A 24533-nucleotide genomic window follows, 5' to 3' on the forward strand; every position below is an offset into this window, starting at 1 on the left:
GTGTTAAAAAAAATAAAAATGCGTCCAATGGGATCACAGCATTAAGCCTAGTGACCCGCCTCACCTGGGCCAGGACCTTTGCGGCGGCCAATGGGATCACAGCATTAAGCCTAGCGACCCGCCTCACCTGGGCCAGGACCTTGCGGCGTCCCCGGGGACGAACGAGGGCCCCGCAGGCCACGATGTTGAGGCTCATGGCGCCCAGGATCAACAGGGCCCCGCGCCAGGCGTACTCCTCCACCAGCAGCTGGAAGAGGGGCGAGAAGGCGAAGGAGGAGAGGCCGATGCCCGTGAAGCCCAGCGCCATGGCCAGCGAGCGCCGGCGAGTGAAGCACTGCATGACCGAGGCCACCATGGGGGTGAAGACCAGCGCCCAGCCCAGGCCTGAAGGAGAGGGAATAGAGGGAGGTGGAGGAGCGGGAAGAGAGAGGGAGGAGAGGGAAGAGAGGGAAGAGAAGAGAGGGAAGAGAGAGGGAAGGGAGGGAGGTGGAGGAGAGGGAGGACAGGAAGAGGAAGGGAGGGGGGAGGTGGATGAGAGGGAAGAGAGAGGGAGGGAAGAGAAGAGAGGGAGGGGAGGGAGGTGGAGGAGAGGGAGGAGAGGGAAGAGAGAGGGAGGGAAGAGAGAGGGAGGAGAGGAAGAGAAAGGGAGGGGGGAGGTGGAGGAGAGGGAAGAGAGAGGGAGGGGAGGGAAGAGAGAGAGGAGAGGGAAGAGAGAGAGAGGGAAGAGAGGGAGGGGAGGGAAAGGGCTGTTGAGATCGTATGCTGCTACCCCCCCCCACCGAACAATACATGAGTCTATCATGCACTTTTCCACAAAATAATCGTCCTTGTCTATATTACTACCTACTATACTAATATGTCTCTACTACTACGCACTCGACACTGCAGCGCCCAAGTTTCAACACCGTTTGATGAACATTGTTACTTAGCTGCCAAAGTTGTAACCTTCTTGCCGACTTGTCGTACAGAACGTTTTGGATAAAAGTGTCAGCTAAATGACTAAATGTAAGTAAGGGATACGAGGTCATTGTCGCAAAATAATTGACCGACAGAGTTTAAAATACCGAGCCGCCTCGGCGAGGTGTTTTAAACGTCAGTGAAGGTCAATTATTTTGCGACAATGATCGAGTATAGCTATACATTATCCCGCTTATTACATGGCTAACTTACTAACAATATACCTAATTCATTTTACATCGACTCGCAACAGTAACACTGGTTCTGGCTCCGCTGAGTGCTCGTCGCTCCGCCCCCCAGCAGCTTCCCCGGCAGCCGGCAGTTTGCACTGATGTCAGTGGGCTTGATTGCGAACAGCTGCGCACAGCGGTCATTATTGTGGGCTTGATTGCGAACAGCTGCGCACAGCGGTCATTATTGTCCCACAGCGGTCATTATTGTCTGATAACTGACCTCTGACGCGCGCTATTGACCAATCACAAGCAAGCATTTCGGCGAATGTGAAAACGCCATGTAATAAGATGAGATAATCGCCTGGGAGGTACGGTCTTCATAATAGCCTTGAACTACAGAATGTTTGCTCATGCGCGACAAGACCAATTATTGTCCTATTGACCAATTAGGAACCTGTTGCCTGCCTTCTGATCAGAGCCAATGTAATGGCTTTAATGAGACTGTGTTTTAAACCTTCCTAACCTTTACTTAAGCACGAAGAACCCCAAACTGTAGTAGATGAGGGGGGGGGGGGGGGGGGGGCGACACCTCCCATGCTTTATGGTGAGGTACAGGTGTGCGATGCGTTTACCTGAGACGGCCCCCATGGTAAGGTACAGGTGTGTTTACCTGAGACGGCCCCCATGGTAAGGTACAGGTGTTTACCTGAGACGGCCCCCATGGTGAGGTACAGGTGTGTGACGTGTTTACCTGAGACGGCCCCCATGGTGAGGTACAGGTGTGTTTACCTGAGACGGCCCCCATGGTGAGGTACAGGTGTGTTTACCTGAGACGGCCCCCATGGTGAGGTACAGGTGTGTTGTGTATTGACTCATTCGATCTTGTGCAGTCTGTGTCTGGTCCCACACAAGAACACGGGCACACACTTGATCTTGTCCTATCATATGGTCTACCCGTTTCTAATATTGAAGTCTGTGATGCTTTTTTCTCTGACCACATGCCTGTTTTATTTGATGTAGCTCTCCCATGCTGTATTGACAAACCATCTGCACCGGCCCGCCGATGCCGTATGTTTAACCCTTCCACTGCTGTACTTTTCGCGTCCGCTTTTACTAGCGCTACTGTAACTAGCTCAGCTAGCCCTGTGTGTGTTAACTGAACGACAGTGGAAAAAGGACAAGCTGCAGGTGTCTTTCGACATTCTGAGGGACAGCTGGTGTAGATATCAGCAAACTGTTAAGGCTGAAAAAACAAAGCATTTTTCTGATATCATTTTAAACAACTGCCACAAGCCTTGTGTTCTTTTTAAAACGATTAATCATATTCTTGATGTCCCCCAGCCTGTTTGTCTTGAAGCTTCCACTGAAACATGTGAGCTTTTTATTCAGTTTTTTATTGACAAAGTTGCCAACATTAGAGCTAGCACGTCCACCCCTACATGTGACCATTCTACTACTACTGCCACCTGCCCTGCCACGTTTAGCCAGTTTGAGCCCGTGTCCCTTGCTCAGCTAGAGGAAATTATTACCCATATGAAGCCCTCAGGCTCCCCCCTAGACATCCTCCCCCCTCACCTTATCAAAGAGGTCAGCAGGGTCATAGGACCAAATGTCCTAAGAATTGCAGGTGATATACCTGTACATTTTAAACATGCCGTGGTGCAACCTCTCTGTCCTCTCTAATTTCAGGCCCATCTCCAAACTCCAGTTTTTATCCAAAAATTTGGATTTGTTTTTACTTGTCCAATTAATGTCTTTCCTTGACACACATGGCATTCTGGAGGTCTTACAATCTGGTTTTAGAGCACTGCACAGTACAGAGACTGCACTTTTAAGAGTTTTTAATGATATCCTTCTGGCCACCGACTCTGGTGACTCCCTTATCCTCGTACTTTTAGATCTCACTGCTGCCTTCGACACAGTGGATCACAGTATTCTGCTCTCCCGTTTGGAGCACTGGGTTGGCATTAAAGGCCAAGCCCTGGAGTTTTTTTTAGATCATATTTGTCTGAGAGAAGTTTTTGTGTTAGCCTGGGCGGGGTTCCCCAAGACTCAATTCTCGGGCCAATTTGATTTCTGTTGTACCTGCTCCCCTTAGGGCCTATACTTCGAAAACATGGCGTCTCCTTTCACTGCTACGCAGATGACAGCCAGATTTACATGCCATTAAAAAGAAACACTAGCAACCCGGTAAAACCACTATTAGCATGCCTTGACGATGTTAAGTCATGGCTGGCATCAAACTGTCTTTGTCTCAATGACAGTAAAACAGAGGTCATGGTGTTTGGTCCCAGCAATGGTCATGTGCCTCCTCCTGGTGACTTGGGCCCTCTTGGGCTTTTTGTGAAGCCAACAGTCACCAACCTAGGGGTGAAGTTTGATTGTGACCTAAAGTTGGACAAGCAGATCAATACTGTGGTGGGAAGGAGCTTTTTCCAACTTAGGAGGCTGTCCAAGGTCAAACCTTTTTTATCCTGTTCCGTTTTTGAAACGGTTATCCATGCTTTTATGACCCGTCGCCTTGATTACTGTAATGCCCTGTACGTGGGCGTCAGTCAGGCCTCCCTCTCTCGTTTGCAGTTGGTGCAAAACGCTGCTGCCCGTCTGCTGATGGGAATGCGAAAGCGGGAGCACATTTCCCCTGTGCTGGCTGCCCTCCACTGGCTTCCTGTGCGTTTTAGGATTGATTTTAAGGTTTTACTGTTTGTTTTTAAATGTTTGAACGGCTTGGCACCGGGTTACCTCTCAGACCTGCTGGAACCCTATGTTCCTCCAAGGTCCCTCAGGTCCTCTGACCAGCTCCTCTTGGCCGTTCCAAACTCCAGGCTGAAGCTTAGGGGGGACCGTGCTTTTGAAGTGGCAGCCCCAAAGCTCTGGAATGAGCTGCCACTGCATGTTAGGCAGGTCCCCACTCTGCAGGTGTTTAAATCACGCCTCAAAACACACTTATTTGCTCTGGCTTTTGTTTTTTAAACCGTTTTTGAGAGACTGGCCTTTTTTATGTGACACATTGTACTGTCTTATTGTGTGCTTTTATTAAATTTTTATGTTTTATCCTATGTTTGTGGACTTGTACAGCACTTTGGTCAACTTTGTTGTTTTAAATGTGCCATATAAATAAAGTGGATTGGATTGACGTGTTTACCTGAGACGGCCCCCATGGTGAGGTACAGGTGTGTTTACCTGAGACGGCCCCCATGGTGAGGTACAGGTGTGTTTACCTGAGACGGCCCCCATGGTGAGGTACAGGTGTGTTTACCTGAGACGGCCCCCATGGTGAGGTACAGGTGTGTTTACCTGAGACGGCCCCCATGGTGAGGTACAGGTGTGTTTACCTGAGACGGCCCCCATGGTGAGGTACAGGTGTGTGACGCAGGTGGCCTGGGAGGCCAGGATGAGGCCCAGCCCAGAGAGCAGGCCCCCTGTCATCACCACCGGCCTGGCGCCATACGCATTACACAGCGCTGTGGCCAGCGGACCTGGATAACACACACACACGTTTGTTTTTTTGGTCATGTGCACACAATGGGCCTCCTTTATCAAGCTAAATAATACACAAAACATTTGAACACACACACAAAGACCCCCCCCCCCCCTCCCCCCATCCCACACACACACACACCACACACACAAACGCACACTAAGACACCCCCCATCCCCCCCCCACACAGAGAGACACCCCCATCACACCAAGACACACACTAAGACCCCCCCCACCCCACCCCCACACACTAAGACCCCCCCCCCACACAAACCAAGACACCACACAAACCAAGACACCTCCCAGCACCCCCCACACACACACAAAGACCCCCCCCCCCCCTCCCCCCATCCCACACACACACACACCACACACACAAACGCACACTAAGACACCCCCCATCCCCCCCCCACACAGAGAGACACCCCCATCACACCAAGACACACACTAAGACCCCCCCCACCCCACCCCCACACACTAAGACCCCCCCCCACACAAACCAAGACACCACACAAACCAAGACACCTCCCAGCACCCCACACACACACACACACACACACACACACACACACACACACACACACACACACACACACACACACACACACACACACACACACACACACACACACACACACACACACACACACACACACACACACACACACACACACACACACACACACACACACACACACACACACACACACACACACACACACACACACACACACACACACACACACACACACACACACACACACACACACACACACACACACACACACACAACTCACTGAAGAGCTGCTGGGTGGCCACTCCTATAGAGGTAATCCAGGAGATGGCCTGAGCACTCTGGTCAAAGTAGTGGACAAACTCCACAAAGAAAACCCCCAGGCTGCGGATCAGTCCAAACACCAGGGCCGAGCACACGAACAGAGCCCCCACCACCACCCAGTCCCAGCCTCCGTCTGGGTCAGAGCTCTCCACCTCCGCCGCCGCACCCCGGGCCTCTGCCTTGGGTTTGGTCATAGCTAGAGAGGGAGAGAGAGAGAGGAGAGAGAGAGAGAGGAGAGAGAGAGAGACAGGAGAGAGAGAGAGAGAAAGAGTGAGAGACAGACAGAGAAAGAGTGTGAGAGAAAGAAAGAGACAGGAGATACAGGAGAGAGAGAGACAGAAAGAGTGTGAGAGAGAGAAAGAAAGAAAGAAGTCAGTAATAAGAGAGAGGTTAGCAATTCGAAACTGGCCCCTGTAAATGTACAGTAAATGTCCTAACTAGGGATGCTCGATATTGGCTTTTTTACCGATACCGATATTCCGATATTGTCCAACTCTTAATTTCCGATACCGATATATGCAGGGTTTCCCCCCCCCCCCAAAAAACTTAATAATTTCAGGTAACTAATAATTTCACTGGATATATATATAACAAATATTGTTAGTTTCTTTTTTTTTTTTTAACCGATACCGATATTTACCGATATCACATTTTACTGCCGATATCGGACATCCCTAGTCCTAACCCAATAATACACAAGACCCTCTTCTTGGGACCAAGTATGGTTTCGTCGATATTCCAATGTACAGTTTTGCTTGTACAGTTTCCCCCACCCTGTCTACCCAACCCCCCCCCCACCCACCCACCTCCTCCAATGTACAGTTTCCCACCCCACCTACCCAACCTCCTCCAATGTACAGTTTCTACGTCAAATGTATATACTCTCTTTTTTAGACTCTTTTTGTATCACAAACAGTACTGTATTTGTAAATCTGGTATGTCATAAATGTATAGATGTAGCAGTACTGTATCTGTATGTCATATATGTTATGATGAATTGAAAATGGGGGACCCTGATGTAAACAAGACGAAAGTCTTTCTCTGGTCTGCATCCCCTTAACAATTGTGTGTATTGAGCTGTACTGTATTGTACCCATTCTGCAATCTGTTAATAAAGTTTTCAATCAATCAGTGTTGGGTGTCCTGGTGATTAAATGCATTTCCGATGTCATGGGTTTTTAGTTTAGTTGAATGTCGTCTCTTTCTCAATTTCACACACACTCTCGATGCTTAGACCTCTACGCTACCCAGCCGCCCACTTTCTAGGTTTTCTACCCCTTCAGTGACCAGGTGGAAGCCTGCGTGGCACCTGAAGGAGCTCTTTTAGTGGTGTAGTGGTAACACTGTCGCCTCACACTAAGAAGCTCCTGGGTTCGATTCCCGTTTGGGGGCCAAGTTGCCAGGTGGGGTATCTCCCGGGCCTTTCTGTGTGGAGTTTGCATGTTCTCCCCCGTGCTCGCAAGGGTTTCCCCTCCAGAAAGAGAGATAAACCCAATGGAAAAACATGATTCGCCAACTTCTTGGATTGGTCCCTGGACACGTCGGCCCATGCTGCAGCCCTCGTCTGCTCCCGGTGACGGGATGGGTCAAGCGCAGAGAGGAATTTAATGGGCGACCCAAGAAAATGCATGCGTGTGTGTATGTTCCCATGTGTGTCGCCCATCTCACATGTGTGTGTTTGTTCGCTGCATGACAAAGTAGCAATGTGTGCTACAAATAAAGACTTCTTCGTCTTCTTCTCCTTTGATATAGCCATGTGATTTGGGGCTAGTGCGCGGAAGCCATCGCAGACCGCTGTACAGAGCTCCACGTAGACGAGCCTCCACACCGTGCGCCCGTGCAGATGCCACCAGAACTAGGCCTGTCATTTGGCATGCGGAGGACAGAAACGGGGTCCTTTGATCTATGACAGCAAATCCACAGTAATGACGCTATAGAGCTTATGATGATTGGATTTCCATATTTTCAATCCAATATTATTTTTGTCTAAACCGTGACCCGCTAAAGCTTAAAAGCCAGTGTTTTCGCGTTTCTTTGCAAGTGGAAGTCAATCGCTATCCTGACACAGTTTCAGGTGAATATTGTATCCCTCTATAGACACCTTATCCGAGTAGTCAGCCAATCCACGCTGTTTTTATAATGGATTAGTTGAGTCTATGTTACGATGCACCTCCATGGCGTCATGTTGAAGCCATTTGATGTATAGCAAAGCCCGTCAACACTTAGTTTGTGTTTTATGTTTTTATTCATTATTATTTAAACCATTCAGCTCCTTTCAAACTGAAGACTCAAACAGGTTTTTGAAAAGTAAAATATATGTATAAAAAAATATAAATATATGAATATATAAAAGAAATTGCACTCTTGATGTATAGCATACATTTATGTTTGCTTTTTGTTTTATAGCCGATTTGCATGTTGTTTGAAATTTGTTTTGTACAATAATTTTTTTTCTTTTTATCCGATTAATTTAAGTAATAATCGACGGATGAATCGATTATTGAAATGGTTTGTTAGTTGCAGCCCTGAAGAGTAATAGTCTTTAGGCTAAACTGGTTTGTTACTGTAGCTCCTAGCAGACTGTGACTGGAACCAACTCGGCAAGCAGGTAGGACACGTGTTGTGAGCATGACAGCCGGCCACATAGTTCACAATGTTATACAGGGTTGCTCCAGTATGTATACGTATGTTAGGAGTGGGGGAAGAAACGATACAGCAATAACTGATATTTTGATATATTGCGTTCCAATATTATATTGAGACAGTTTTGATTGATTGATTGATTGATACAGTGACGCCAAGTATCGATATAAAAAATAATACAAAAAAATTAATAAAATGTATCTTCACAGTATGTGTGCGTGTGTGTGTGTGTGTGTGTGTGTGTGTGTGTGTGTGTGGAAGCACGGTGGAACAGCATCCTTCCTACCTGGAAGAGGAGAGGCACAGAATGGTCCCAAACACCACAATCCTGCCTTTTGAAAGCTGCAGGACAAAGAGGGAAAACACAAATGCATTTTTATTTATTAAGTTAACCATCTCTTTTTCGAGGGACAACCTGGCCAAGATAGCACGCGGTTACAAAATGACAAAACATTATTATTTTTTTATTCCATTTCTTTTTGGGCTTTCTGTATTTTTCACCCATCCCAATTTGAGTCGTTATGCCAATTCCCTTCCTGGTCGTCGTTGCGCGCATTGCCCCACTGTCTGCCTGGGGAGGGTGTAGAACTACCACATGCCTCCTCCCGATACATGTGGAGTCGCCAGCCGCTTCTTTTCACCTGACAGCAAGGAGTTTCACTGGGGGAACGTAACGAGTGCGGAGGTTCACGCCATTTCCCCCAGATTCCCTCCCTGCTGAACAGGCGCCCCGAGCGACCTGTTTACAACGACCAGGACACGCAGCCCACCGGCTTCTCACCCGCTAGCACTGCCAATTGTGTTAGTAGGGACAACTGACCAAGCCGGAGGTACCGCCGACAGGTGGATTCGATCCCATAGTCTGCGGTGGTAGGCGAGCGCTTAGTCCACTGCGCTACCCAGCCGCCCAAAATGACAAAACATTATAACTAAACATAAGACTCTAGAGCATGTTAAAAACAGACAAGGGACAACAGATGCATACAGGAATAGAAAATCCTGTTTACAAATAGCAATTGTAGCTTCAGTTACACCGTTTTTTTAACCAGAGCATTGAACTCAGGGAGACATTCCATGACCAGGGTGCAGAATAGGAGAAAGCTGCTCAACCAGGGTACAAATCCTGAGTAGCTGGTAGAGCAGCCATAAGTGGAGCAAACATTAGAACAGCTGGTGGTGAGTGATGGGGGAGATTACACACATATAGGCCTACAGGCCGTTTGACCCATGTATGGCTTTGTAACGATGCTGCCGTCTCCTTTGACTTAATGAAGGCCAAGAAACCGAATCACAGTGATGTGTACGAGACAGCGAGTTGGACACAACAAGACGTAGAGATGTTACAGAGTCTAGACAGCGAAGTGTAGAGGAGCCGGCAGCATGCGTGTAAATAATGTCCCCATAGTCTAGACTCTAGAACACCCAAGAGCTCTGTGCTTCAAGAGAAGAAGCAGGTTATTCTCGGAACGAACTCCCCACGAGTCGGGGCTGGTTTCCACCGTCGACTAAAAACACACGTCTTCAAATCAATATCTTCGTACAGTCTCTTACTAGTATGCACGCCGCTACTAAGGAATCTACCTTGCATATATATTACATTTACATTGTCATTTAGCTGCTACGCTTTTATCCAAAGCCACTTACAAGTTCTGTACGACAGGTCAGCAGGAAGGGTACAACTCTATCAGCCGAGTAATAATGTTCATCAAACAGTGCTGAAACTTGGGTGCTGCAGTGTTGAGTGCATAGTTGTAAGGACATAATTAGTATAGTAGGAAGAGTGCATGATAGAGGACCGTAAGAAGGTTAATTTGATTTGACCTACTTATTTATATATTCCTACCTACTATGCCAATATAACTATACTACTATGAACAATGTTACTTACCCTTAGCCGCCAGAGTTGCACCCTTCCTGCCGACTTGTTGCATCGGCTAAATGACTTGAATGTGAAATGAAATGTAACGTAGCCCGTACAAGTGCTAAATTAAGGTTTCTTCACTAGGTTCTCAATAATTATGCCCTCTAAAAGAGAGCCAGACATTTACAGAATGTGATCTAAAAGAGCTCCATCCACCACACTGGACAGCTGTGATTGAAAGTTTCATGTTACTTTGACCCATTTGTTTTGTCCCTGCATCTCCAGCAGGGTCGGTTGGTGATCAACCGGCGCTGATGTCACAACACCCATGACCCCCGACCTCCAGCACTCATTTCTCAAGCGGTGTTCACGTGTGGGAAACATGGGGGATGTCAGGATCTTTTCAAAAGAGATATTGTGGCATTTAAAATGTCTGATATGATTCTTCTAATACTTGAAATGTTCAGGATATACGTTTGTCTCTCAGTTTATCAGTGTGCTTAGCATTTTGGTTTTTCAGTTTAACGAAAAGACAATGGCGAAAAGGTAACAAAAACAAACACAATTTGCAAAATACCACAAGAGAGCGATGGTACAGCACACTGGTAACACCACCGACCAACACAAGGCTGCATTTACAACGTCATCACGACAAAAAGATCCAGTCACTACCGGTGAGGAAACTGCAAGTGCTCAAAGCAGGCCACAAAACTCTGAACGATTTTACTGAACACACTGGAGCCAAAGTACAACATGGCTTTCACGGCCACACCGCAATGAAATTAAGGGGAGCGGATACAGACCACAAGCCCAGATTAAAACTCTGGGAGAGGTGTTTTTGGCCAACAGCTAGGCCAAACTTGTTCCTGTTTGCGGACGACTCAGCCCTGCTGGTCTCTGACAAGAACAAGTTACAGGTTGAAAAAACCCTCAGCTCGGAACTAGGCAAAATCTGCATATGGCTCGCCGACAACAAACTATCATTACACATGGGCAAAACAGAGTCCATTCTCTTCGGTTCAAATAACAAACTCAGCAAGACCGACGGCTTCTCTGTTACAGTGGGTGACAATATTGTCACAAGGAAAGATGAAATTACCTACCTGGGTTCCATCCTAGAGGCTAATCTTTCCTGTGACAAAATGGCATCCAATGTAATAAAAAAAGTCAACCAACGAACGCGATTCTTGTACCGGATCTCCTCTCTGGTAAACAAGAATACCCTGAAGACTCTAGCAGGAGCACTCATTCAAGGGTACTACGACTATGCTTGCACCAGGCTCATGGTACCAAAGCACCTCAAAGGCACTAAAAAACAAATTACAAACATCTCAAAACAAGCTGGTCAGACTACTGCTTGACCTTACTCCTAGAACCCACCTCACCCCTGCCCACTTTGACAACCTAGGATGGCTTAGAGTAGACGACAGAGTACAGCAACTTGCAATGGGCCTGGTCTACAAGATACACTACACGACCAAGGTACCCATGTACATGTCAAAATACTTCCCAAAGGTCAGTGAATACCACGATCACAACACCAGAGGGAGCTCCACAAATCATGTAAAACCCAGATTCGGCTCAAACAAGGGACTAAACACGTTTCGCAATTATGCCACATCAATGTGGAACGCCCTACCCAAAGCTGTAAAGGAATGTGAATCTCTACCCACTTTCAAAACCACTCTCAAAGAACACCTACGGGAGACTGCAATTCGAAACTGGCCCCTACAAATGTCCTAACCTAGTTGTACAGTAAATGACCAAGTAAGGCTTTGTCAATATTCCAATGTACAGTGTAAAATGTGTGTGTGTCCCCTACCCAACCCCCCCCCCCCACCTCCAATGTACAGCCCTCACCCAACCCACCCAACCCCACCCACCCAACCTCCTCCAATGTACAGTTTCTACGCCAAATGTATATACACTCTTTTTCTGGACACTATTGTATCACAAACAGTACTGTATTTGCAAATCTGATATGTCATAAATGTATAGATGTAGCAGTACTGTCTATCTGTATGTCATGTATGTCATATATGTTATGATGAATTGAAAATGGGGGACCCTGATGTAAACAAGACGAAAGTCTTTCTCTGGTCTGCATCCCCTTAACAATTGTATGTATTGAGCTGTACTGTACTGTACCCATTCTGCAATCTGTTAATAAACTTTTCAATCAATCAATCAATCAATCAGTGGTCCGTATCCAGTCCCATTCATTTGTGCTAAGCTAGGCTAGCTTTCAATTAAATAGCCTTCTACTGAACGCACAGAGAGGAAATGTGTATCAATCTTCTTGCCTGACTCTGGAGAAGACGGTAAGCGCACTTCCCATGATGTTGGCGTGTTGCTATAACTAGTATAGTACAAATGCAGCTTGCTTTACACTGAACTAGTATAGGAATAGTAAGGATTTAGCCTGCTTTACACTTAACTAGTATAGGAATAGTACAAATGTAGCCTGGTTTAGTATAGGAATAGTACAAATGTAGCCTGCTTTACACTGAACTAGTATAGGAATAGTACAAATGCAGCCTGCTTTACACTTATTAACTAGTATAGGAATATAACAAATGTAGCCTGGTTTAGTATAGGAATAGTAAAAATGTAGCCTGGTTTACACTTAACTAGTATAGAAATAGTAAGTTTAGTCTGCTTTACATTGATAGTATAGGCTACAACTGCTCAATGGTATAAAAATACACACATTACAAAACAAATACATCGAGGCCTAATAGAAGGTGTTATTCAAGTCTAACTGAGATAATCTCTCTAACACGCGGCGCACACACACACACACACACACACACACACACACACACCCTCCTACCGTTGATAAAACAAAATAGCAAGTACACCAACAAATAGCTATAATAAGAGTCCGGCGAGCTGATCCTTTTACAATTCCTTTTCATACAAAAAGTATAATCTGAACGACAGTCTTATAACGAGCTATTTGTTTGCTCTCGGTATCTGCAGCCATTCGACCACCGCGCCGTCAATCATCTGCTGCTGCTGCTAATTAAGTTGATACGCATGCGCAGAAGCGTCCACTTGGACAGGTACCCCCCTCCCGTGTTTGTTGACTCAAACTCCATCTAATATAAATTGATGATGTTAGTTAGTTACATGGCTGAATTCATAAATTCATAAGCAAAGGACAGTTATGAGATTGATAGACTCAATTACATTCATGGCTATAGGCATTAGACTACGTTTCTCACACTGTTTTTGGCAGGTTGTTATTAATAGAATAATTAGATTCGCTAGCCTACAATAGATTCATATACCCATTCTCGTGTACTGTAGCCTATAATTATAACAGCAATCGACACTATGGCATCTAAAATGGGTAAACAGACACTTAACTCGTGGAATGCACATTACAATCACTTTTATTGACCAATAGTAAACCATTTTGTTATTGCGCATTGCCACATCCAATAATCGTTAACGAGAGCTTTTAAGCGTTTAGCCTAATGCACATTAATATCTGTTGTAACGTCACCTGAAAGCATTTGGTAGCTATAGCATATAAACCAGACAATATTTAATGAAAGCAAAATACGTCCGGTCTTGGTTGTGAACAGTCCGCAGCCTAAACCGTTTCACGAGGAGCTTGTGTTGAATGGCCACTCACCGAGTAGGGTATATCTGCAGAGCCGCAAGCCCAACGTCTGGGCGGGGCTTCGGGGCGCGTGAATATTAAAGGCAACCAACTTGTGTTCAGCTTTTCTCTGATTGGCCACGACCCCACGCCGCTAGCCCGCCCCCTTTTGCCGCGAGCTCAAGCGGCAGGAACCTTCAAGTTCCCTGGTGCAAAATACATCTGGTAGTTGGTTTATGACGTTAATTAATAATAAACACTGTAGGCATATGGCTCGCTGATAACAAACTATCATTACACATGGGCAAAACAGAGTCCATTCTCTTCGGTTCAAATAACAAACTCAGCAAGACTGACGGCTTCTCAGTTACAGTGGGTGACAATATTGTCACAAGGAAAGATGAAATTACCTACCTGGGTTCCATCCTAGAGGCTAATCTCTCCTGTGACAAAATGGCATCCAATGTAATAAAAAAAGTCAACCAACGAACTCGATTCTTGTACCGGATCTCCTCTCTGGTAAACAAGAATACCCTGAAGACTCTGGCAGGAGCACTCATTCAGGGGTACTACGACTATGCTTGCACCTCATGGTACCAAAGCACCTCAAAGGCGCTAAAAACAAAATTACAAACATCTTAAAACAAACTAGTCAGACTACTGCTTGACCTTACTCCTAGAACCCACCTCACCCCTGCCCACTTTGACAACCTAGGATGGCTTAGAGTAGACGACAGAGTACAGCAACTTGCAATGGGCCTGGTCTACAAGATACACTATACACGACCAAGGTACCCATGTACATGTCAAAATACTTCCCAAAGGTCAGTGAATACCACGATCACAACACCAGAGGGAGCTCCACAAATCATGTTAAACCCAGATTCGGCTCAAACAAGGGACTAAACACGTTTCGCAATTATGCCACATCAATGTGGAACGCCCTACCCAAAGCTGTAAAGGAATGTGGATCACTACCCACTTTCAAAACCTCTCTCAAGGGACACCTACGGGAGACTGCAATTCAACACTGGCCCCTGTAAATATCCTAACCCAACCCCCTCCAATGTACAGTCATTTACCTAGTATGGTTTTGTCAATAGTCCAATGTACAATTTTGTTTGTTTGTACAGTGTCCCCCCCCCCCCCCCCTCAATGTACAGTTTTGCTTGTATATACAGTGTGCCCCCCCCCCCCCCCCCCCCCAACCACCTCCAATGTAGATTACCCAGTATGGCTGTCAATATCCCAGTGTACCCAACCCCCCCCCCCACCCAACCTCCTCCAATGTACAGTTTCTACGTCAAATGTATATACTCCCTTTTCCTGACTCCTTCTGTATCACAAACAGTACTGTATTTGCAAATCTGGTATGTCATAAATGTATAGATGTAGCAGTACTGACTATCTGTATGTCATGTATGTCACTGTGACCTCTTTTTTTACTTCTAATTTTTACTATGTCTTTATTTCATACTTATCTTGTCATGCACAGTCTCTGGAGCGCAACAGTAAGAAGCATTTTGTACAAAAGTATTCTGTACTTCTGTATGACAACTATTAAAGAAACTTGAAACATATATGTCCTGATGAATTGAAAATGGGGGACCCTGATGTAAACAAGACGAAAGTCTTTCTCTGGTCTGCATCCCCTTAACAATTGTGTGTATTGAGCTGTACTGTATTGTACCCATTCTGCAATCTGTTAATAAAGTTTTCAATCAATCAATCAATCAATCAGGACTCTTAATAATAAACACTGTTAGGACTATCTGACTCTTAATAATAAACACTGTTAGGACTATCTGACTCTTACTAATAAACACTGTTAGGACTATAAACACTGTGCGGACTATCTGACTCTTAATAATAAACACTGTTAGGACTATCTCGATTCACGCGTCACTACTGTAACTAGAAACTCTGGGTGTCACTGTACATCAGTGTGGAACTGTACGCTGTAACGTTATATGTTATTTCGCCCGTGGAGGCTGCTGAAGCGCCAGCGGGGCGATACGGTGGTTTGTCCCCGGCTTCCGTGCGCCGCCGCCGGCTTGACGCAGCAGCGGCCGTGCTCCGTTGTAGAAGCCCTTCAATGACAGAGCTCTCATATTTTGCGAATGCATAAACTATATCTTAAATTATGGCTATGTGTCTAATATGGCTGTCGCTTATCAATGACTTCGCGACAGCCATATTAGACACATAGCCATAATTTAAGATATAGTTTATGCATTCGCAAATAAGAGAGCTCTGGCAGCGGTCATGCTCGGTCATGTGGTGGAAGAGTTTAGCACAGTCACACAACAGAACACCAGTGTTTCTAGTAGATATGTTTATTAATATAAATAAACACCTCTGTCTGAACTGGTTCGACCACCAAATGATCCCAGCTCACTCTCTGCCGCGTCTGCCGCGTCTCTCAGCGCGGATAAGGGCGTGTGCTAGGGCGGTCACGTGGCCGTGTGGCCAATCAGAGAAACGCTGAACGAAAAGCTGAACACAAGTTGGTTGCCTTTAATATTCACGCCTTCGGCGCTGAGTAGGGTATATCTGCAGAGCCGCAAGCCCAACGTCTGGGCGGGGCTTCGGGGCTTGTACTCTGTGTGACTGTGCGTGGGCGGGGCGTCGGGGCTTGTACTCTGTGTTGTTTCCTGTAAAACCCGGGAGTAGTCAGTTTGTGCTGTTTATTTTTAACGCTAACCATAACCCTAACCCTAACCCGCAACACGGAACACAGAAATGCAAATGCTGTCGAGTCCTCACTGCTTGTAAAAATAAACAGCACAAACTTCCGGGTTTTACAGGAAACAACACAGAGTACAAGCCCCGACGCCCCGCCCATGCACAGTCACACAAGAGTACAAGCACCGAAGTCCCGCCTCACACCGAGTACAAGCCCCGAAGCCACGCCCAGACGTTGGGCTTGCGGCTCTGCAGATTTATGCAAAATTTAATGACAACATTTATGCCGCCAGGCTCCAGCTTCCTACTGATGTGACGTTCGCAAACTGTTAGAGCCAGTATTTTGATTTGATAAGAAAAGCCACTTAATTGTGAAGTCTGTAGTCAACGCACTATAAAGGACTACTAATCCCACGGCGCTGCGCTAATAGCCGCTGTGAACAACCTGTTGAGAGACAGTCGGGAAACAGTTTTTAACCTTTTCATACCTTTTCATAACGTACCTTTTCGTATTACACGTACATACAAATCGTACAAATACCCTTTAAGTTATAAAGTTATATAAGCATTATCAAGAAAGAAAGAATACCTAAGTTGTTTGTTATTTTCTTTGAGTTTTGCCTATTTTCTTTTGAATATTGTAAAGGCCTATTTTCTTTGTTGCATGTGCAAATGTTTGGTACTTTATTTTGAGCAAACACATCGCAACATCATCGAAACCATCGGAGGCCAAGCAACACTTCGAACTGTGAGTAATTTAAAGAAAGAAACGAGTTAGAACTGTCTGTTTAAAGCGTCTAGTGGCTTGATGGAAAGACTGATTGATTGATTGATTGACAATGGAAGGAAGCCACGACACGAACAATCCGATTATTTTGAACGGCTCTTTGGTACTACGAACGAAGGGATTGAATAAATGAATGAAAACTTTATTTAACAGATTGCAGAATGGGTACAATACAGTACGGCTCAATACACACAATTGTTAAGGGGATGCAGTCCAGAGAAAGAATTTCGTCTTGTTTACATCAGGGTCCCCCATTTTCAATTCATAGTGACATTTATGAAATACTGTTAGGGCAGCAGTGGCGGAGCCCAATAGCAGAACACAGGGAGAGAGAGAATGGAGCATTTTAGGTAGGTTTTAATTCCTTTGGGTTCCGAGCAGACAAGGCAATAGAGAATATACAAGAATGTGCGACATTGGACGAGTAGTGACTCTTGCTTGAGTTTCTCAGGAACGTCCGGGCGGGTGGTACGTCAGGAGCAGGCATGCTGTCAGGATGGAGGTAGGTGAGTTCCAGTTGTGGTATGCAATCAAGGAGACGGAGAGGGTGTACTCTTAAGTATGTTTGATTTAATAGTAAAGAACACAAAGAGTAATACTAGGATACATTGCCGAGTGGCAGGAAAGAAAGAGGGAATATATAAATGAAGCTTAATGGTGGTACAGAAACCGGAACCGCCCACGTTATCTCCGAACGTTATAATGAAGACCTGACAAAGAGCAAACAAAAGATAGAAGGGTTAAGTAGCGACCACATTCCAACATTCCACACACACCCCCGTGACAGCCAATCAGGACCCATACACTAAGTGACAGCACTAAGTGACAAGGGAGACAGGTGACAGTAGCCAAGTGACAGATGACAGAATGGTGGGTGGTTCACAGACAGCAGTCAGCGAACCAGAACATAACAGTACCCTCCCCCGACGAACGGCACCAGACGTTCACCTAGGGGCCTCGGGATTCAGCCGCCGGAAATCAATGATCAGGCTGGGATCTAAAATGTCCCTTTGAGGCACCCAAGAACGCTCTTCTATCCCGTACCCCTCCCAATCCACCAAGAACTGAAACCCCCTACCCCTCCGCCTACAACCCAGTATCCTCCGCACCGTGTAAATGGGCTGTGTTGTGAAGGATCAGATTAAACCGAATATATATATTTATTTAGGGATATATATTTAATAGTATTTGTATATCGTTTGATATCCCTTGTATATTCTTTGTACATATACACTGAATATCCCTTTAGTCTACTACAGCCCATAATAGTTCATTCTCTCATTGGACAAGAACCTGGCGCCAGCAGACAAGCCCCTTGAGTCAAGTTCAATAGTGCCGACGAACATGTCCCAACTAGCCCCGGTTCCGCGTAGGAATACGGCTACCGAAATACGAATGGTACTATTTGTTCACCGTGCATATAAATATGGCGCAAGTAAAGTAGAACTTTCTTTTAGTCCATTAGTCCTTTACCCTCCAACCTAGTAACAGACGTGAAGCCTCACCCACGACCCACGTGTGGTGCAGTATGGCCTATTTGGCCCCAGAATAGGCATTGAGACCTCGTGTAAATTCATAGCTGAATTGTCATAGTTTGGCACTGTACCGTCGAGTGGGACGTATTTCTATTAAGTTAATAATAGTCTATTATGTATGGTGCATCGTTCGGTTAGAGTTCTAAAGTGAGCAGCACCCCCATCGTTTCCTCGCGTTCCTCGAGTCTTAACCAGGCTGGGCAGACCACGCGTGGTGCTTTCATCCGAGGAGTTCTGGGCGAGGACGAGTGGACCTGCACATTGGATTACCTACCCGGACGACTGCTGAGCCTATACGGCATGGAATATCTATTTGCTTTGGGTGCTTTGATTTGTGGAGCGGATAACAGCCAACGCCGGTGAGTGTTGGAATTACCCCCGAGAGGAGCCCAGGTGAGACGGCGCTCAACCCAGACCGAGGCCGCCTCGCTTCTCCTTCGTTGTGGACCTACAGCCTACAGCTACCGTCTACAAGAGGGCCCAAGTGTATTCATCTGTGGATCAAGATCCTGCGGGCACTGTGTTCTGTACCTGAATTCTCCCCAGGAATCGTTGGCCAGATGGGATGCAGCTGACGGCTCTCCAAACCCCCCCCCCCTACTGACTTACAACCAGCAGGACCCCTTTAGTATCCCGCTATAATCCTTAAGTACCATCGCTATAGTTCCCTAAAGAACCAGGTTGTATACTTGCTTCCTGCGTAACCAGAGATAGGACATTCAGTGTTGATTTGCCTACGAATACTCATTTGCCTTACAAGTGCATTCAAATCATAAATGTAATTAAGTGAATGTTGTATATACCTTTTGCTATATTAAACCTTTGACTGTTATATTTGTGTGGACCTGATTTCATATGTGGGAAAGTGTTCATCATACTTAGATATCGTGTACTGTATGGCCAGAAGTTAAAGTACATCAAGCGGTAGTGGTTTAATGATACCATACTTATCAATACAGTCAGGGAATTGTACCCCTCAGTTACAATTGGTCCTTCGAGCCGGAGGGTAACTAGTGTAATATTAATATAGTGTTATTAATATTGAAATGGCCTATGATGAACACTCCACGAAACGGTCCTCCTAACGTAGAACGCCCGCGGTGCAGACGACAGACACCTCAGTACTTAGAGGATTACGCTGTCAGTCAACTACCTAGCCTTCTACAGACGGTAAACGCGGTAAAAGTAGAAAGTAAAATTATGTCTGACCTTAACGACCAGGTTACCCCGACCACAGAGGCCCTAGTGGGTTCTAATGTAACTGACCAAGCTCACGGTGGGGACCAGGAGGGAACAGACATGCCTTTACCCCCCGCCAATACCGAAGAAGTAGTCCCCGACCAGCTCCGGGAGGAAGACAACCCTCCAGAGGTGGAACCCTGCACGGAACAAGATGAGGAGAGCGCCGAGGAGATAGAGCTCCAGGACTCCCCAACGAGTACAGCCAGGAGCGGCTCACCTCTACAAGCGTCTTCCCCCAGCGAGGCGGAGAGGATGCTGTCACAGGCGTTCCTCGTCAGCCTGACAGCCTCTACCGAACGCGATCGACTCCAGGGTGAACGCGATCGACTTCAGGGTGAACGCGATCGACTCCAAACACAGCAACGGAGCGAAGAAGAGCACATACGCCTGGAGATGAGACGCCTTCAGACGGAAGAGAATATGGCAAGAGACCGGTCCGACACCCAGCGCGCCGCTGACGGTGCCCAAAGAGAAGCAGAGCGCGACATCGCTCTCATCCAGCGCGAAGCCGAGCGCGACAGACTACAGGGCGAGCGCGACAGACTACAAGCGCAGCTAATGGAGCAGCTGATCACCAAGGCAACACCCTCTCCCTCCGCCAGGGGTTCAAGGGCCTCGTCGAGACAACAGTCAAGGGCAGCATCCCCTAACCGACCAAGCGACCCTGAACTTGACCACCAGAGAGAGCCTATACCCCCCGCAGACCCCCTTCCCCGACCGGTCCAAGCGAGACCCAGCTACAAGGAAGGAGCAGCATACACTGCGGAGAGGCTAAATAAATGACTACAGGATCTAGAGGACTTGACAGAAGAAGAAGAGGGAGAGGAGGAGAACCAAGCCCGACGACAGCACAGTACTCCACCGGACCAGGAGGTCCAGTACAGCCCAGGCTATACCCCCGCGGCGCTGTGCTACAGACCCCCGACTCTATTCACGGGTGAGCATGACGCACAACCAGCCCCGAGGAACAGCACCTGGACCAGCGGGCCATGGTACCCTGCCGGTACCAGCCCACAGAGAGGCGCAAGAGGAGACCCGCCTAGGAGGCCTCTCTCCCAACGCTCACCGATGTGCCAGCCATCCACGGCGTCATACATTGGCACACCGACGTTTCCAGACTTCACCCATGAGAATCGAGCACAGTACACGGAGCTCCGGATGTGCTTAGAGACAATGATGGTGGATGTCGTTGACGAACGCCACAAGTATGCAATATTACTGAAGCACCTGAAAGTACCCCGAGCGCACAATATAGCGCTAGCCTATGCCACCTCTACGACCCCATACACCGCGGCTCTAGCAGCGCTGGACCAGAGATATGGACGTATATGGGATTACGTAATCCAAGAGATAAGGCATATTGACCGCCTACCCCCAGCAACAGACAATCGCTCACTAGACGACCTGTCTATAAAAGTGCAGTCCCTGGTAGGGATGCTGGGAGCGCAACGAGAAAAGGGTATGCACGAGCTATACGCCAACTCTAACGTCGAGAGGATTTTAGAGAAGCTGCCGCCCGCCAGACAAGAGCGCTTTAGGCGGCAAAGAGACCACCGTGATCCTAACGGTCCGAACCATCCCTCCTCGATTTAGCCGACTTCCTGACGAGAGAAGTCAGCAGCCTACGCTTGGATACATTTGTGCGGAGCACACCAAGCTCCAGAGAGGGACCTAGGAGAGTAAACGATGGAAGAAGATCAGTGACTGTCATGCACCAATCAGAATCAGTACCGAGCAGTAAGAACCACAGTACCCCCTCGAGAAAAGAGAAGTGGAAGATGGTGTGCCCGTACTGCGAGAAGGAACACTGGCTGTCACAATGTGACCTGTTCAAGAAGATGAATGCAGAAGAAGTGAGTCAATGGATAAAGTCCAACAGGCGCTGTTACCGATGTGCGCGCAGTCACATGGCAGCCGAGTGCCGCCTAAAGAAGAGGTGCAGTCGGTGTGACGGAGCCCACCTAGATGTCCTGCACGACAGTAACAGAAGAAAGCCTGCACCTGCACCATCGAGCAGCACAAAGGCAAGTGTCATGTACATTGACCCCGCCAGCAGCGGCGGCGCCCAGGTGCTCTTAAAGGTAGTCCGTGTAACATTGAGCCACCAAGATAAAGTCATGGACACTTACGCCGTCCTTGATGACGGGTCAGAGAAGACCCTTCTCCTCGCATCCGCTGCGGCCCAGCTGGGACTGCGGGGGAGCGAGAACCAGATGACGATTCGGACAATAAGAAGAGATTTAAAGACGATAAAAGGCGAGAATGTCTCCTTCACTATCGCAGCAAGCGGGCAGCCAGAGAGACGGTATAGGATTACAAATGCTTTCACCAGCCAAGAAATAGGACTATCACAGTACACCTACCCCATCGCCAAACTGATGGATAAATATGTGCACCTGCGTCAACTACCTATCCCGCTCATAGACGGCGCCACCCCGACCCTGCTGATAGGCTCCGACCATGCAGACCTCATAGTCCCGATAGACCGGGTCCATACAGGACCCAGAGGCTGTCCTGCAGCAGTCGAGACCCGCCTAGGATGGACACTACAAGGCCCCCTCGCTAAATCTCTCAATCGAACAGCAGCCACTAGCTGCCTCCACTCCAGAGTGACAGAAGAAGACACCACTCTCCTGCAGCATGTCGAGAGGCTATGGACACTAGAGACAATGCCCTTTAAGAACGAAAAGAAAGACATTCGTTCTAAAGAAGACATTTACGCCATAAACCTCCTCGAGCAAGGGACAAAGAGAGTCACAGTCAGCAGAGTGATGAGATACGCAAATCCACTCCTGAGGCGAGAGGGAATGCCCACCTTTCACGCCACGAAAGAAGCTACGGAGCGGTATCTATTGAACACAGAGCGGCGCCTAGCCAAAGACCCCGCTCAAGAGAGTGTGTACCGCGCTGAGATTGAGAAGCTAATCACAGCGAGACACGTAATGAAGATTGACATTAAAGAGGCCGATCAGACGACCGAATCATGGTACGTGCCGCACCACAAGGTCCACCACAACGGCAAGGATCGCATTGTGTTTAACTGCAGCTACCAGATCGGATCCCAGAATCTGAATAAAGAGCTCTTGCCCGGCCCCACACTCGGCCCCTCTCTACTAGGCGTGCTACTACGCTTCCGCCAGGACAGGGTGGCTATCAGCGGGGATATCAAAGGGATGTTCCTGCAGGTGAGACTAGTGGAGGAGGATAAGCCCCTACTGCGGTTCCTATGGAGAGAGAGGATCGGAGATGAGCACCCAGCCATCTACCAATGGGAAGTCCTCCCCTTCGGAACCACATGCAGCCCGTGCTGTGCTACATTTGCACTGCAGAAACACGTCGCAGAGGACCCAGCAGCAGATGAAGAGGTCCGACACAGTGTGAAGAACAGTTTCTACGTGGACAACTGTTTACAAAGCGTTTCGACCCAAGAAGAAGCCGAGGCTCTCCTACTCAAGCTACGCGCCTCCCTGATCAAAGGCGGCTTTGATCTCAGGCAGTGGGCCAGCAGCGACCCGCAAGTATTGCGCAGCCTCTCCCCCGCGGACAAGGCAGCCAGTAGCGAGACCTGGATGGCAACCATCCCAGGAGAAGCCCAAGAAATGACACTAGGACTAGTCTGGCGCTTCAAAACAGACTCGCTCCACTATAGACACAAACCCCTGACCACGGAGCAGGGAAGGTCGACGGCGATACCGACCACCAGACGGAGTGTGTACAGAACACTCGCCAGACAATATGACCCGTTGGGATGTATTCTACCTTACACCACCAGGGCAAAGATGATTGTACGAGCACTATGGGACAAGGACCAGGGCTGGGACGACCCAATACCCGCACACCTTGCCTCCACATGGAGAGAGTGGGAGACGGAACTCCGCTCACTCCCAGGCGTCAACATACGCTGCAGCTACTTCCCACCCACAGTGAGGCCAGAGACATGCAAGATGGATCTACACGTCTTCAGCGACGCCTCCGAAGTAGCCTAAGGATCTGTGGCCTACTTGCGTGCCCAAGAGAAGGGAGGAGAGATACACACCGCTTTCATCCTGGCTCGCTCAAGAATAGCCCCACGAAAGCAACAATCTATCCCGCGTCTAGAGCTCTGCGCAGCCCTAGCAGGAGCGCATCTAGCCACGTTAATCCAACGTGAACTCACCATCCCGGTGCAAAGAACAATCTTGTGGTCAGACTCTACGACAGTACTCACATGGATCAAGTCTGATTCATGCAGATACAAGGTCTTCGTGGGAGTCAGAGTCACAGAGATTCAAGAGTTAACAGAAGCAGCAAGCTGGCGGTATGTGGACACCAAACACAACCCAGCTGACGTCATCACCCGGGGAATGTCCCTAGATGACCTCACCCGTCACAACATCTACAGTGACGGACCAGAGTTCCTCAAGCTCCCGGAAGAAGAGTGGCCTACGTCCACCCCACGGGAGGCGAGTAAAGAGGAGGCTGAAAACAAGAAACCTATGTTCTGTGGATTGAGCACAGTCGCCTCCACAGACCCCAACATAGATGATTGCCTCACCCTACAGAGTGCGCAGCTAAAGACATTCCTGTGGCACCACCCAGAGATTCAGCCCACCACTGACATTTCAGCAGCTGACTACGAAGAAGCAGAACTTCTTCTACTACAACGAGCCCAGAGAGACTCGTTCCCCGATGAGCTAGACTGTCTACAGGGAGGAAAGCCCGTCCCATCAGACAGCAGACTG

General features: G+C 47.7%; 1 protein-coding gene across 1 annotated transcript in view; it reads right to left on the bottom strand.

Moving 5' to 3' along the window:
* Window positions 1–13517, bottom strand: part of slc16a13 (solute carrier family 16 member 13) — a gene marked incomplete at its 3' end in the record, with an annotated part of 30733 nt that extends 17216 nt beyond the window's left edge. The window contains 5 exon segments of the mRNA XM_084312127.1: window positions 128–384; window positions 4466–4609; window positions 5409–5645; window positions 8379–8434; window positions 13465–13517. Of these exon segments, the coding sequence (XP_084168253.1) occupies window positions 128–384; window positions 4466–4609; window positions 5409–5643 (636 nt within the window). The 5' untranslated portion in view covers window positions 5644–5645; window positions 8379–8434; window positions 13465–13517.
* Window positions 13518–24533: the final 11016 nt, after the last annotated feature.

This window comes from Notolepis coatsorum, assembly GCF_963971535.1.
Source record: "Notolepis coatsorum genome assembly, chromosome: 4".
In the NCBI taxonomy this organism is placed as follows: Eukaryota; Metazoa; Chordata; class Actinopteri; order Aulopiformes; family Paralepididae; genus Notolepis; species Notolepis coatsorum.